This window comes from Amblyraja radiata, chromosome 10 (assembly GCF_010909765.2).
Source record: "Amblyraja radiata isolate CabotCenter1 chromosome 10, sAmbRad1.1.pri, whole genome shotgun sequence".
NCBI lineage: Eukaryota > Metazoa > Chordata > Chondrichthyes > Rajiformes > Rajidae > Amblyraja > Amblyraja radiata.
Window position 1 is genome coordinate 26,841,509 of NC_045965.1, and position 17,351 is coordinate 26,858,859.

The window sequence follows — 17,351 nt, forward strand, 5'->3', positions numbered from 1 at the left end:
CCTTGTATCTGCTCATGGGATGCAGTATGCATGTTCTGGCAATGCCGGCATTTATCTCCTTCTCTAATTGTTCCTGAATTGACAGTTAAAACCAATAAAACGAAGAGCTTTTTCAGACTACGTATGAGACGCCTTGAATATGGGTGAAAAGGCACGTAAAAAGACCTATATTTGAACTTCAAAAGGCCTTTGACAAGGTCCCAAACAGAGATTAGTGTGCAACATTACAGCACATGGTATTGACATGGATAGAGAACTGGTTGGCAGACAGGAAGCAAAGAGTAGGAATTAACAGGTCCTTTTCAGAATGGCAGGCAGTGACTAGCGGGGTGCCACAAGTCTGGGACCTCAATTATTTACAATATATATTAAGGATTTAGACAAGGGAATTAAATGTGACATCTCTAAGTTTGCGGATGACACAAAGCTGGGTGGCAGTATGAGCTGCGATGAGGATGCTATGAAACTGCAGGGTGACTTGGACAGGTTGGGTGAGTGGTCAGATGCATGGCCGATGCACTATAATGAGGATATAAATGTGAGGTTATGTGGCAAGAAGGCAGATTAATATTTAAAGGGTGTCAGATTAGGAAAAGGGAGGTGCAATGAGACCTGGGTGTGCTTGTACATCAGTCAATGAAAGTAAGCATGCAGGTACAGTAAGCAGTGAAGAAAGCTAATGGCATGTTGGCCTTCATTGCGAGAGAATTTGAGTTTAGGAGCAAGGAGGTCCAACTGTAGTTGTAAAGGACCCTGGTGAGACCTCACTTGGAGTATTATGTGAAATTTTGGTCTCCTAATTTGAGGAAAGACATTATTGCAATAGGTTCACCAGGTTAATTTCCGGGATGGCGGATCTGACATATGGTGAAATAATGGGTCGACTAGGCTTGTATTCACTGGAATTTAGAAGGATGAGAGGATATCTTATAGAAACATATAAAATTCTCAATGGATTGGACAGACTAGATGCAAGAAAAATGTTCCCGATGTTTGGGGAGTCCAGAATCGGGAGTCACAGTTTAATAATAAGGGGTAGGCCATTTAGGAATGAGATGAGGAATCACTTTTTCACCCAGAGAGTTATGAATCTCTGGAATTCTCTCCCACAAAAGGCAGTGGAGGTCAATTCACTGGATGTTTTCAAGAGAGAATTAGATTTAGCTCTTAGGGCTAAAGGAATCGAGGGATATAGGGGAAAAACAGAATCAAGGTACTGACTAGATGATCAGCCATGATCATATTAAATGGTGGTGCTGGCGTGAAGGGTCGAATGTCCTACCCCTGCACCTGTTTTCTATGTTTCTATATTTATCAAGCTTCTCTCACAACCTACTGTTAAACAGTGCAGAGAAGATTTACAAGGTTGTTGCCAGGACTTCAGGGACTGTGCTATAGGGAGAGGTTGGGCAGGCTATGACTTTATTTCTCGGACTGCAAGAGGGTGAGGGGTGAGCTAATAGTGGTATATAAGATCATGAGGGGAATAGATAAGGTGAATACACAGAGCTTTTCACCTAGACTAGGGGAATCAAGAACTAGTGGACATAAGTTTAATGTGTGAAGGGTAAGATTTAATAGGAATCTGAGGAGTAACTTTTTCACACAAAGGGTGGTGAGTATATATGGAACGGGCTGCCAGAGAAGGTAGTTGGGCAGGTGCTATAACAACATTTAATATATGTTTGGATAGGTACGTGGATAGGACAGGCTTAGAGGGATATGCATCAAATGCGGGCAGGTGGGACTGGTGTAGATGGGGCATCGTGGTTGGCATGGGCATGTTGGGTGAAAGGGCCTGTTTCCATGCTGTATGACTCTATGACTCTAACCTTGTGACAAGCTAAAAATCATTGCTATCATTAAAATACTTCTGAATCGTAATGGCAATTAGGTTTAGGATTAAGTTTATTATTGTCACATGTACTGAGGAACAGTGGGACAGGGGTTGGGGGAAACTTTTTCTAATCTCTTTCCTCGATGGAGATGCAATTTTTTTCCGTATCTCCATCCGCACTGCAGCCTAACATCGAGGAGTTGGCAGCTTTTGCTGGAGACCAACTCTTGAGAGCTCTACCGCGGGTGCCAACGGGACTTTAACATCGCAGAGCCCATGATCCCTTTGCCAGGGATCGACCTTGGAGCTTCAACCGTGGGTGCTTGTGGACATACATCATGGAGCTCGCGGTCTCTGGTCAGAGACCGACATCGGGAACTCCAAACCGCGGGAGTATCGAACACCCCGACGCGGGAGTTTCGATTGTGCTGACGTGGGAGGCTCGATCGCCCCAACGCGGGAGCTTCGATCACTCAGAAGGATGGTTCGACTGCCCCGACCGTGGGAGAAATAAAGAGGAAGAAGTTTGGACTTTTTTGCCTTCCATCACAGTGAGGAATGTGGAGAATCCGCTATGGTGGATGTTTATGTTAACATTTATGTAGTTTTGTGTGTCTTGTTGCTCTTTTGTTTTCCGTATGGCTGTATGGTAATATGCATAATCACTGTACCTTAATTAGTACATGGGACAATAAAAGACCTTTGAAACCTTTGAAACGTTTGTTATGCATGCTATCCAATCAAATCAGATAATACTATGCATAAATCAAATCAAGCCAAATTCCAGGTGATAAAGTTCAAGCTGTCCACGGTGTGCAGATATAGGATGAAGTGTATATATAATGTTTAGTGCAAGATAGAGACCAGTAGAGTCTGATTAAAGATAGTCTGAGGGTCTTCAACAATAGGTCAGAACTGCTCTCTTTTATTGATAGTAGGATGGTTCAGTTGCCTGATAACAACTGGGATAAAACTATCCCTGAGTCTGGAAGTATGTGTTTTCACACTTCTGTACCTTCTGCCTGATGGGAGAGGGGAAAAGTGGGAGTGACCGGGGTGAGACTAGTCCTTGATTATGTTGGTGGCCGAGGCAGCATGAGGTGTAAATAAAGTCATGGATTTGTTGGGCCGAGAGGTCTATTTCCACTCTGTAGTATTTGTGTTCATACTGTATATGGAAGGCTTGGCATGTTGGATGAATAGTGAGGTGAGATCAAATTTGAAACAAAAATGCTTGACCTTTACCACAAACATTAAAAGATAATAATTGAATTAGTGAACCAAATAGTGGTTTCTTTTGCTGGCTACACTGGCTGGGCCAAGACTGTTCTGATTGGGGTCTTCCTCATGCATCCAGATGGGAATATGGGTGATGGATGTATCAGAGCCAAGGGAACTGGAGGGTCGGGAGACAAGGGTATTTTATTGTCATATGTCCCGAAGTGGAACAACAGATATGTTGGCATAATACTCAGTAGATACCATAATCAATGTCAAAAAGTAGTTCAATATATTAAAAAAACAAGTTAAATATATAAAAACACTAACTAGCTCCAAAAAGCTAAAGAGAGATATCCTAAAAAGTTTGTGAATTAAATTAAACAATAAAATGTAACAGATAAGTAAAAGGGCCTGTTTCTACACTGTATCTCTAAGCTAAGATGTGGAGGAAATTAAATAATATAGTGAGCCATTCCACACTCAGTAAATCAGTGAATATAAGGTGCATTTTCAGGAAACCATCATGGCAATGATTTTGGAGTAATGTAACATTAATTCACTGAAGTGAAACAAAAGGTGAGAGAGTACTGTCTTATTAGCAGGCAGTAAAATGTACCTGAAATCCGATGACTTTTATTTATTAATCGTGAAAAAGTAAGAAGAGAAATGTTACTTGAACCAATCCAAACACAAATTTGGGATTGGTAATTGCAAGGGATGGGAAAGAATGTTTTCATATCCATCCAGTAATATTTTTAGAGAATATGGAAGATTGACAAGAGGTCCCCAAAGGTAAGTGAGGCACAGCAGAGAGGCCTGCAGTCAACGAGGCTGATATAAGGGGAAGGTTTCCAATTTAACTAGGCTATAATGTTGACACGGCAATGTATTATGCAATATAATTAGTAGCATTGCACCCAAGAGATGGCTAGCAATGATTGTAGCTGGCCTCCCTTCCTCCCCCTCAATATGCCCAGGTTTGCCAACGGTCAAAGACTTTGCATATGTCTCGAAGTGGCCGGCACGTTCAGTACTCTGTGTTCGCAGGGGAGTTTGAAATTTCCGGATACACAGTGTGGTTGGGTGTCAAATTACCCGTACCTCCCAAAGTGTTTAAGGCTAATTAATGTCATAAATGGTGCAGTGACAGGGAGCAGTCATAACGTACTTGAGCAGAAGGTTGTTGGCTGCGGTACCAAGAGTTCTGCCAATCCAACCGCAACACAAACTGTCTGCCACACTTTCTAGGTCATAATAGCTTCTGTGTTTTGCGTTACAAAAAGCTTCCTGAGTTGCAAAGTTCTTGGGGATGTCCTGTGCTTCTGCAGAAACACATTCTTTTTTATTGTTTCATTTTCTGACAAAACAAACGTATTTGGACAGCCACTGAGTGGAAGTGAGATTGATTACCTTTTTTTTGTTTTTGTTTTTTTGTTTTGTTTATTTTATTAGACAAGGGTTATACAGTACAAAACAATACTATGTCATACCGTAATCCATTCTATGTACAACCTCTAGTTTTATGTTATGAGAAGGAAGTAAGCAAGACAAGAAAAAGAAAACAATAGAAAGGGGAAAAAGTGGAAAAATAGATGGTAGAGAGTAGAAAAACGTGAAGTGTGTATATAAAAATTAAAAATAAATAAATAAATAAAATAAAAAATAAAAAGTGTAAAGTAGAAATAGAAGAGAAGGCCCCTTAAAAGAGAATTTTTCAAATCTATATTCGGAGATGTAAATCTATCCACGTCATGAACTGAAATCAGCAATCCTTATGGTACCGCTGCATCACATGATTCCATAAAGTCGATGAAAGGAGACCAACTCCTTAAGAATTGGTCATATTTATCTATTAGTCGGTCTCATTTCTTCAAGGCGTGCTATGTCCATCATATTCCTAATCCACATTTTAACAGTTGGTATGGTTGTATTTTTCCAAAATTTAAGTATCAATTTCTTTCCAATTATTAACCCATAATTAAAAAAAACATTTTGGTCTTTATTTAAATTGGTATCTTCTCCTATTATTCCAAATATAATCCATTCCATTTTGGGTTCTATTCTTGACTTGAAGAGCTTTGTAAATATATCAAATATATCACTCCAAAATTTATTCAACTTTGTACATCCTACAAATGAATGTGTTATATTAGCATTTTGAAACAAACATTTATCGCATCTGGGAGAGACGTTTGGATAAAATTTATTCAACCTCGTTTTTGAATAATATAGTCTATGTAATAATTTGAATTGAATTAAATTATGTCTTGCATTAATAGAACAGTTATGTGTATTCATCAAATACTTTTCCCATCTATCCTTCGAGATCTTTATCATTAGCTCATGTTCCCAATCTTCCCTTAGTGCTTCTGTTGAGGGTGATTCTCTATATAATATATTATTATAAAAGTATGATATTCATTTTTGTGTATCAGCCTTAATATTCATTGCTTCTTCTAAAGGGTCTAAAAATATAGTTTGAAATCTATGTGTATATTTCTTCATAAAGTCACATACCTGTATATATTTAAAATATTGATTATCCTTCAATTTAAATTTTAATTTTAATTGTTGAAATGATAACAGTTTGCCCAATTCATACATATCCCCTACTTTCCTAATCCCCAGTCTATCCCATTGTTGATATGTGTTGTCGATGAGAGAAGGTTTGAATGCGGGGTTGTTCAATAGTTGTTCAATAATTCTTATTATATTGTGAATAATTGGGTTCTTCTTATATATTATACTATTCAATTTTATCGGTGAGAGCAGGATCGTTCCTATATCGTGCGGATAGCACTCCTCTTTCTCCATTCTTATCCACTCCAACTGCTGAGTGGAACTATCCAGCCAGTACATTATGTTCTTAATATGCACTGCCCAGTAGTAATACATAAAGTTAGGTAATGATAAACCCCCAACTTCTTTAGATTTGCACAAATGCTTTCGTTGAATTCTATGTGTTCTGTAATCCATATAAAATTAGTGATAGTGGAATCTAGTTTTTTGAAAAAATATTTTGGAATATATATTGGGATCGCTTGAAACAAATATATTAATTGTGGTAAGAAAGTCATTTTTATAGCGTTAATTCTACCTATCAATGAGAGCGGAAGCGTTTTCCAAAATTTAATCATATCATTCAGTTTATTTAATAGTGGTATAAAATTGGCACTAAATAATGATTTGTGTCTTCTCGTAATTTGAATACCCAGATACTTGAATTTTTCTGTTGCAATTTTGAAGGGGAATTTTAGTAAGTGTCTCGAATCCTGTGGTTTTAAAGACATAATTTTGCTTTTATTCCAATTTATTCTATATCCTGAAAAAGAGCCGAATTCCTCAATTAGTGTTAATAAGGTGGGTATACTCGTTTGTGTATTAGTAATATATAAAAGGATATCATCAGCATATAGTGAAATGTTATTCTTTGAGTCCTTAGTGTTATATCCGTGAATATTCGGGTGATTTCTAATCTTTTCGGCCAACGGTTCTATCATAAGGGCAAATAGCAATGGTGATAAGGCACACCCTTGCCTATTACCCCTTGATAAGTAAAATTTTGGAGATAGCGTATTGTTTGTTAGTATTCTTGCCGTAGGTCTATCGTAAAGTAGTTTAACCCATCTAATAAAATTCTCTCCCATATTGAATTTTTGGAGTACCTTGTATAAATACTGCCATTCTACTTGATCAAATGCCTTCTCTGCATCCAGCGTGACAACTGAAATATCTTCATTGTCCTCATTATGAGAGTACATTATATTGAAAAGCCTTCTCAAATTATTAAATGATTGTCTTTTGGGTATAAATCCCGTTTGATCCGTATTTATTAAATTGTTAATATAATTATTTAGCCTTCTAGCTAGAATCTTTGCTAAAATTTTCTGATCCGTATTTAGTAGTGAAATAGCTCTATAAGAACCCGGTTCATCTAAATCTTTATCTTTTTTTGGTATAAGTGTTATTGTTGCTTCTGCTAAGGTTTCTGGTAGTTTATTTTCAGTATAAGCCTGCGTGTATAAATTGAATAATCTTGGTACAATTGACTCCTGAAATCTTTTATAAAATTCATTACTAAAACCGTCTGGTCCTGGGGTCTTCCCATTTTTCAGTGAGTTTATTATTTGTTTTATTTCTTCATTAGTAATCCGTGCTCCTAATTGCTCTTGTTCTAAACTATACAATTTTGGGAGCTTGCAATTATCTAAAAAATTTGTGATTTTACTTACATCTGTATTTATTTTAGATGTATATAAATTGTGATAAAATTGGGCAAACCTCTTATTAATATCCTTAGGCAGTGTTAAAAACTCACCCTTATCCGATTTAATTTTAGTAATAGTTTTTTCCTTTTCTCGTTGCTTCAGTTGCCTCGCAAGTAGTTTATGTGGCTTATCCCCAAATTCGAAGTGTGCTTGTTTTGTAATTTGGAATAATCTTATTACTCTAGCCGATAGTATTCTATTGACTTTATATTTCAATAAAGTTATCTTATTATGATTACCTTCTGAGAGACTTGAACCAATTACTGTAATGGAAGAATTATGGTTTGAGGTAGAGGCAGTTGGATGTGATACTGAGAAAAGTGCAGGGTAGTTGATAGTCGATAAATGTGCATTTAATATTAAAGGCTACAGTTATAAATAAGATGAAAGGCTTTATTTTTTAAGATAGAATGCAGGTATTGGGTTAAGCCTACCATTAGCCAAGAATAACTTATGGGGTTCACTGAAGATAGAAGGCAGGTTGGACACAAAGTGCTGGAGCAACCCAGCAGGTCAGGCAGATGATGGTTTATCCCGAAGATAGACACAAAGTGCTTGAGTAACTCAGCGGGTCAGACAGTGTCCCTGGAGAACATGGATAGTGGCATCTCGGGTCAAGACCCTTCTTCAGACCGATTGCAGTGGTGTGAAACTGGAAGTGAGGAAAAATAGCAGGACAAATGTGGGCTGGCAACACATGAACTCAGGCAAGGAGGTTCCCTGATAGGCCAGGCCGCTTGTCGTGACAACCTTCTTGCCCTGTTCTTTTTCTTCAGATACGCTGCCAGACCCACTGAGTTACTCCAGTATTTTGAGTCTATCTAAAGAAAAGCATGTACTGATAGCGTTGCATTTTCCATGTATATTTTACAACTAAAGTTCATTTATGGCATTTTTAAAAGTATTTGAAAACAAAATCAAAATGGAGTTGAAACATTTAACTTTACGCAGTTAGTGTTTCAGGTGTATTGAATAAAATGTTTTGGCTTTTGTAATTCCACCTGCTCTAATCTAACTGTGTCCCCTTCCCCCACTTTCCTCCTAAGTTGACCCATCTCACCCAGTATAAAAACCCAGGGGCATTTGTTGCTGCGGGAACCAGATTTGCATGAAGCATTTGGTTGGGGCACAATTTGAAAGAGTTGAATCAATATGTACAATATTGTGAGTGGGAGTTGAGGACTGAAAATACAGATGAATAATGCTAACTTATTTTCAAGAGAGGAATGGGAAGAAATCTCTTATTTTGGATAGAAGTCTCTGTGACTCTGCAATATTAAAGACAGGGAGCTTGAAAATGTTCAATTAGCTCTATCTTCCATTTCATTGTAAAATACATTAGGACCACCAATCTAACCTCATTGAACTCTCATCGTCTCTCTTCCTCTCTTCCACTGCAGAGCACACTGAATGCTCATCACACCTCAGTGCACTAAGTGCTGTCTGCTTGCATCAATCCTCTCCTTTTTTTCAGTGTGAAGCAAACTAAAGCCCTCATTATAGCCACCTTGCTACACATGATTTAACCTATTTAATCATAAATATTCACTGCCTTTCATCATGCACTCAGGTGCCTCCCAAGAAGCTTTCAAGGATGCGGAACTAATGTGCAAATGGGGCAAATAGAGAAGAAAGTCAAGCTAAAATATTGCCATGTGCACATTATTGTCACTGGGGTTTTCTCTGATTCATCATTATATTTAATATCTATTGATTACTGAGCACTTTACCATTAATGGAGTGCTCAGTAATCAATATGAATTAAATAATAGGTGAATTTGTGAAGAAAGGAAGAGAGTTAACGTTTTAGGTACATTGAATACTTATAACTCACATTTATTATTTCTGAAGGTATCTCCTGCTTAAAGGCAAATCTTCCATAAATTCACCCCACACCCCCAAAGTTACCAATAAAAAAAACAAGATCTGAAATAAAAATGTTAAAAAGGTTAAAGGTGGTAGGTGTATGGAATGAGCTGCCAGGGGAAATAGCTGAGGCAAGTGCTTTAACAACATTTAAAATATATTTGGACATGAACGTGGATAGGAAGGTTTTAGAGGGATATTGGCTAAATGCAGGCAGGTGGGACTAGTGTAGATGGAGCTTCTTGGTCGGCATGAGCAAGTTAGGCTGATGGGTCTGTTTCCATGCTGTATGACTATTTAAGGCTCTATAAGGTGGAAATATTCAGCAGAATGGGCGTCATCTGTGGAAAGAGAAACAGCGTTGATCTTTCAGTTTGAAGATGCTTTATCATAACTGGGAATGAGAGAATAGAAGCTTGTTTAGCCACAGGGAAGGTGGTGTTTTGGATTGGGTAAAACTGGGCTGACCATGGGGATAAATTTAAGGCGGCACAATGGTAGAGTTGATGCCTTACAGTGCTAGAGACCCGGGTTCAATCCTGACTTTGGGTACTGTCTGCAGAGATTGTACGTTCTCCCTGTAACCACATGGGTTTTCTCCGGGTGCTCTGGTTTTCTCCCACATTCCAAAGACATGCAGGTTTGTAAATTTAATTGGCTTCCGTAAATTTCCCCTTGTGTGTAGGATATAGAGCTAATATATGAATGATTGTATTGTAATTAATTTATTAGCCAAGTATGTAAACATATAAGGAATTTGATCGATGGTCAGTGTGGACTCGATGAGCTGAAGTGCCTGTATCCACGCTGTATCTCCAAACTAAATTAAACTAAACTAAACTGTAAACGACATCAATGACTCTGTGGTTGGAAAAAATACTGCAGATGCTGGAAATCTGAAACAAAAATAGAAAACACTGGACGCAATGGCAGGTTAGCTTATCTGTGGAAAGAGAAATGATTTCAAATGATGCTGCCTTATCTGATGTGTGTTTCCAACATTTTCTGTTTTTATTCCTGATGTTGTAGAATTTGTGATTATAACTGTTCACTGGATGAGTGATTGGTATAGTTTGTATCTGTAGACACAAGGAACTTCAGATGCAGGAACAATGAGCAAAACACAGTGTTGGAGTAACTCAGTGGATCAGACAATCAATAAAATTATGAGAGTTTGAGATGAAGTAGACAGTCAGAACCATTTTCCCAGGATAGAATTATCAAATACTAGAGGGGCTAGGTTTAAGGTGAGAGGGGCAAAGTTAAAAGGAGATGAGCAGAGTAGGTTTTTAACATTACCGGGTATGGTGATGGAGGCAGGTATGATAGTACTATGTAAAAGACTTTTGGAAAGGCGTATGAATATGCAGAACATGGAGGGATATGGATTATGGGCAGGCAGATAAGAGTTGGTCTTTGCAGTACTGTTCTATGTTCTATATCCTATGTGAAAGGAATAGATAGGTGCCATTTTGGGTTGGGACTCCTCTTCCATTTGTATCTGGACCAGCTTTAGGCTGGTATTAAGGGAAATAAGTAGTTTGGTTAAAACTTTAGATTTGCACAACAGGACACATCACCGCTAGTTGGCGTGTGATTATGTATATTGTAATAATATTAGTGAGCACTGTAAGTAAGGTCAATAAAAACTTATGTTGCCTCATCTCAAGCCAATTGAAAACACATGTTTTGGTCTGGCTCCTGCCCTGCTATTGGTTTCCAGACACTAATGTCGGCATAGATTGTAGTAAGATTTCACTGAATCTGTTTTGTAAACACACAGGAGGCTTTACTTGGGAACACTTTGTTATGTTTGCATAATTAACTGCAAAGGTCCAAATCTTGAGTTGTTTATACTAAAGGCCTAGAACTGCCAACTTCAGTTGTACCTTCAGGGAATAACTTGTTAAATGTGCATTCCTGTGGAGAATTGCCATTCAAAGCCAGATTTATTTATGACTCACATTTATTACTTCTGTGGGTATCTCCTGCTTAAAGGGAAACTCTGGTTAAATGTCAAACTCTGGTTAAATGTCATGTTATTCCATTTATAATGTATCTGTACATTGTGTATGGCTCGATTGTAATCGTGTATTGTCTTTCCACTGACTGGTTAGCATGCAACAAAAGCTTTTCACTGTACTTTGGTGCATATGACAATAAACTAAACTGAAACTCAAACTCAAATCGAGGAAAACTCCACTTTTTATACAAAACAAATAAAGGGGAGAAGCATGCGGTGCAGGAAGGTTCGGTGTGGGGGAAATGGGAATATCTGTTCTGGGTAATCAGAGATGCTGATATCTCTAAAGTAGCTTTGGGGACTATAAGATCTACTCTTATGTCAGCACACAAAGCAACAAAAAACTGCATTTATAAAGTGCCAGTCGCATCCTCTCATCGTCTGAAACTGGTTCAAAATGCAATTTCTCAAAATGAAAGGCCCACAAAAGGAGAAACAAGAAACTGTAAATGCAGGAGTGGAGTTAAACATAAATTGATTCAGGAACTCAGCTTGTCACTCTGAAGAAAAGTCCTGACCTGAAACGTCATCTATCCATGTTCTCCAATGTTCAGATCTGCCTGATCTGCTGAGTTACTCCAACACTTTGTATAATTTTTTTGTAAACTAGCATCTGCAGTTCATTGTTTCTACAAATTGCATCAGGAACTCAGCGAGTCAGGCAGCATGTGTGGAGGGAAATGGACAGATGATATTTCATCTGGAATGTGATAATGTATTACTGACATTGGGGTTGCCCTGCCTGCTTTTCAAATTCCATCTAGATGTCAACAACTCCCAAGACATGGCACTGCCTTGCGTGGGAACAGCTCCATCCAAAACTGCAATAAATTGACAAGTTGTGGATGCAGCCCAGCCTCACTGAGCTCATTTCCACAACCCTTGATTCTATCCTATCGCCCCCCCCCCCCCCCCCCTGACCAATCCCTTCCCAACTACATGCAGGATGCCAGTCTGAAGAAGGGTCCCAACCTGAAATGTCACCCATTCTTTTTCTCCAGCGATGCGGTCAGACCCACTGAGTTACCCCAGCACTTTGTGTCGTCTACCAGTGGCAATTTACAGTCTCCAATTAATCTACCAACCCAAACATCTCAGAGATTCTGGAGGAAACTCATGTGATCACTGGGAGAATGTACAAATCACATGCGGATAACCCCTCGGGTCAGGATTGAACCTGATCTCTGGAGCTGTGAGGCATGCAACATGTAAGAATAGGGTAACAAAACTAATTGAATAATGTTCTCACCTTTAATAAATTATCTAACTCCGCTTTGAAAGATATTCAGTGAATCTTCCTTCAACTTCCCAACCAGAAAATACATTCCAGACCAGGACACCTCGTTGAGTTTCTTCAAGGAACTGTGATGCAATAGTTGAGAAGAGAGGCAATTTTTTTTTTTTTGAACAACCAGAGCAGCTTGTTGGAATTGGAGGAGTGAGATGGGTTAGAGGAATTTAGGGCTGATAAATATTACTGAGAATGGGAGCACGAGACCATGGAAAGATTTGCAAAAAGTGGGGGGAAATCGTCAATGGAGACATTTGCCCAACAGATAAGCAAGATTGGTTAGCAATTGAACAGCCAGAAACTGTGGAAAAATATGAAATGGAAACAAAGTGTTGGTAATTCTCAGCAGGTTAGGCAGCATTTGTGGCGAGAGAAATGGAACAATGTATCAGGTCAAAGTGTTTACCATTGCTCTTTTTTTAATGACTTCAGAAGCACCTTGTAGGGGCAGCAGGTGGCGCAGTGGTAGAGTTGGTGCCTTACAGCACCAGAGAGCTGGGTTCGATCCTGACTACATGTGCTATCTATGCAAAATTTGTATGTTCTCCCTGTGACTGCATGGGTTTTCTCCAAGTGTTCTGGTTTCCTCCCACACTCCAAAGCTGTACAGGTTTGTAGGTTAATTGGCTTCGGTAAAAATTGTAAATTGTCCTTAGTGTGTAGGATAGTGCGAGTATACGGAGCGATCGCTGGTCGGCACTGACTCGGTGGGCCGAAGGGCCTGTTCCGCACTGTATCTCTAAACCAAACTAAAGTATTAGCTGTATGGTACATAGGCCATGCTAAGGTCACGAGAAGCACAAATTAAATGCATTCCTACTTCCCATACACTACAGACTTGAAGACCTGCTATATTTTGCTGTAGTACTAATTCAGTGCAAAATGTGCGAGTGCGAAGTGATTTCTCTTTCTGCCTTTACTTGCAGGACTTTTTGATAATTGCTCCTACTCACTCGGTGAGAAAAGCTGGATGGTCGGCATTCAATCATTGGAAAATTCTGGAAGGAAGGATCCGCGTTTTTTCTTCACTCTCCGCACGGACAGAGCCCGGAAAGCCAGCACAGTCTTTGCCCATCACAACTACCAGCCCAACACTTGGACCTACCTGGCCGTGTCTTATGATGGCCATCAGATGCTCCTCTACATCAATGGAGCCAGGGTTGGTGCCAGCACTGGACAGTTGGGGGATCTGCACAACATCTTTATGAGCTCATGTCGGACATTGCTGATTGGCGGGGACAGATCGAGGGAGGGACACAGTTTCCGTGGTTACTTGGCCAGCTTTAGCCTGTGGAAGACTGCAAAGTCTCAGGCTGAATTAGTGAAAAGGTATCGCCAAAGAACACAGAGAGGAGATGCTTCCTTGGTGTTGGTGGCGGATTTCTCCAGGATGGAAGAACAATGGATACCAGATAAGGACTGTCATTATCCCACCCGCGACATTGTATTTCTTCCAGAGCCTGTGCTAGCATCACCCTTGATTCCTCCACTATGTGGGCTAACGGTTTGTGACAATATTGATGTAATTAAGAACTACAACAATTATTGGCCGCTGAGGGGCGAGAAGCTGATGCGCTACAGGGTGATCAACGTTTACGATGACAAACGACAAAATCCCACTGTCACAAAGCAGCAGATTGAGCTCCAACACCAGGTGTTGAACAGGGCCTTCAGCAGGTATAACATAACGTGGGATCTCACCGTCACCGAGATCCTCAACTCCACCATTCGGAACCGGATCATCCTGGTCAACTGTGAGAAGAGCAAAATTGGGAACGACCACTGTGACCCCGAGTGTGACCACCCCCTGACTGGCTATGACGGTGGGGACTGCCGCTACCTGGGAAGGTGCTACGTCTGGAAGAGGCGGGATGAAGTCTGCAACATGGAATGCAACAACTTCCTGGATAACTTTGATGACGGCGATTGCTGCAATCCCATGTTCACGGATGTGCGGAAAACCTGTTTTGACCCCGACTCTCCAGAAAGGTAGGAATCAGTTTATTTACATTGGCGTTGTTTGGGAAAATCCCTACTCCAGAGGCTTGTGAAGAGCAGATCACTGGAGGTAGTCAAAGAGGGGACAGATACTTTTTTGGAGGGCAATGAGGAACTGGCGCAGAGGAGTGGTGCCCAGCTTGGAACAATCATGACTATATTGAATGGTGGGAAGGCCTGAGAGGCCTGTAGGTGATTGACCCTGGCAAATGATGCAGATGATCAAAACGGTTTCCAGGTGCCTACTATTCTTATTTTTTTGTGATCTTCTAGATTGAAAAGTGTGAAAGTATCAGGGGGATAAATCTATTTTGTTGTTGCCCTCCCATCGACTACCTCCTACTCCCTGTGGAAGAGTCTACACTTCCTACATTGCCCACATCAGTCACCCCAGAGCCCATAGAACCAGAATGACAGCAAACCATCCTCGATCCTCAGGGACTATCTAAGAAGAAACAGATGGTAGAAGTTGATGGGAACACATCTGTGCAATTCACAGCTACAATATTGTGAGAATAATGCCGTGATTATGATATTCGTGCGGCTTATTGGTTTAATAAGCAGTTGCTTCTTTGAGAGAAGTGCAGACAATATTGAAGTCTAAATCTTGGTTTACACAGTGAACCAGAACTGTGAACTGGGATGTTCTCAAACTGTGAGAAAATATCAGACAACCATGGTATTTGCCTAATCACAGATATCCTTTTTATTCTCACCACTCTTAACCCTCACTGCAATTTAAAATTATATTCTCACTTTTCTCGTCCCGATGAAAGGTCATGGATATGAAACAATAGTTCTGTTTCTCTCTCCATGGACACTGCCTGACTCATTGAATATTTCTCACACTTTCCAAATTTAGTTAATTGTATGGAGACTAATTTAAAAATCCTTCTTTTGTTATTCATCTTCTGTCCTGTTCTTCATGTAAATCAGGACGCCTTATTCAAAGATAGACACAAAATGCTGGAGTAACTCAGCGGGTCAGGCAGCATCTCTGAAGAAAAGGAATAGGTGACTTTTCAGGTCAAGACCCTTCTTCGGACTGAGAGGCTCCTTAATCAAACCTTTTATTAGCGGATTTTACATGTCAGTGAGAAAATGTGTTAACGTTTGGTCAACGTGGTTTGCAAACCAACTCAACTACACAAAAAAAGACACAAAGTGTTGGAGTAACACAATGGGACAGATAGCATTTCTAGAGAACATGGATAGATGCCCTTTTGAGTTGGGACCCTTCTCCAGACTGCCTGAGTTACTCTTGCACACTGTGTCCTTTTTTTTTGTAAACCAGCACCTGTGGTTCCTTGTTTCAACTGCACAAAATGTCAGTTTTCAAATAAATTCTAATGAGGTTTGAAGAATACAATCCATAAATCATATATGTTACAATAATGTGACAATGTATCCATTGATCATTTTAAGACATCCTTTGCCTTATTAAATTGAAGGCCACAGCCTGTAGCTAATGCCTGGGCTTAGATTTTGAACTACTACCCAAATTAGTGACAGTTTGGGTAGAGGGAAGGTTTCAGCTGTCTGAGCATGTGCAGAGGGCCCAGTTAATGAGAATGCATTGGTGACACTGAAGCCCCTCCAAAGCCAGTCTCCCCCAGAAGTAACTTGGGTGTGGTCATTAAATTACTTGAATAAAGAACCAGAGGACAAAGTTTGCCACTTTTATTCAGGTAACTTTTATGCATTTATGTTTTTTACTGTCAAAAAGAAGAGTATGTGCGTAAGAAAAACATTTGAACAAGTACATGGATAAAAAAGATTTGGAGAGATATGGGCCAAACATGGGCAGGTGGAACTAGTTTATCGGGACATCTTGGTTGGCACGGGTAAATTGGGCCGAAGGGCCTGTTTCTATGCTGTATAACTCAATGACAATGAAAGGACATTGGTTCATTTAGGTTAATAATTGTCACATGTACTGAGGTACAATGTAAAGCTTTGTTTTGCATGCTACCCAAACAGATTAGAGGTACTATTCATATATACAATCAAGTCTTAACTCGAGCACAATGGGTAGAACAAAGGGGAGGATACAGAGTGCAGAATATAGTTCTCAACATTGTAGTATTTCAAATGCAGAAAATGCAGGAAATAGTAGGAAATCTATTGTATCTAGTGGAACAAACTATCTCTTTATCTATTATAGAGAATTAAATTATTTTATTTTAAACTGAGCTAATTTTGGACATGAGTAGTAATATGGATTCAGAACTTTCCAGAATCAATGAATGGACATTGATAGATATAAGTGAGATTACACTTTCACTTTGAGGGATAAGGACAAAAAATTCATGCTAGAAAACCTTGTAATAAAGGTACTAAGAGAATAAATAGGCAATAGTGTTTTATTTATCACATATGCAACTGCACGGTGAAATTCATTTTGCATGTATAATAGTAAGATTAAACGAGAACTTACCAGTTTGAAGTTTGATCTGTATTTTATGAGGAGTTACGATGAGGGATTACGTGAAGAAGCCCGCCAGGATGCATGCGTGTCATTCTTCAAAGCAGCGGTGTGAAATCACAGATAACTGTAATGACTAAACATAGTAAGATTAGAGAAGAGATACCAGTTAAGTATATGATCATGGGTGGGAGCGGAGGGCACGTAATCCCTCATCGTAACTCCTCATAAAATACAGATCAAACTTCAAACTGGTAACTTCTTGTTTAATCTTACTGTTTTACTTCGGAGTCACGTGAGTGACTACGTGAAGATTTTAAAGCTCTGTGATTTCATGCCGTGGAAACGAGTCCATGAATCACGTCTGCCTTGATGACTGTAGGAGGAATTGTGTTAACATAATTTGGACATGAATTCGACAT

At 39.5% G+C, this 17,351-nt stretch overlaps 1 protein-coding gene across 1 annotated transcript in view; it reads left to right on the forward strand.

Moving 5' to 3' along the window:
* LOC116977716 (pappalysin-2-like) overlaps positions 1–17,351 on the forward strand; it is a 280,018-nt gene that overhangs the window by 33,469 nt on the left and 229,198 nt on the right. Inside the window, exon 2 of the mRNA XM_033028424.1 lies at positions 13,433–14,495. Coding sequence (XP_032884315.1) covers positions 13,433–14,495 — 1,063 coding nt within the window. The remainder of the gene's footprint in view (positions 1–13,432; positions 14,496–17,351) is intronic.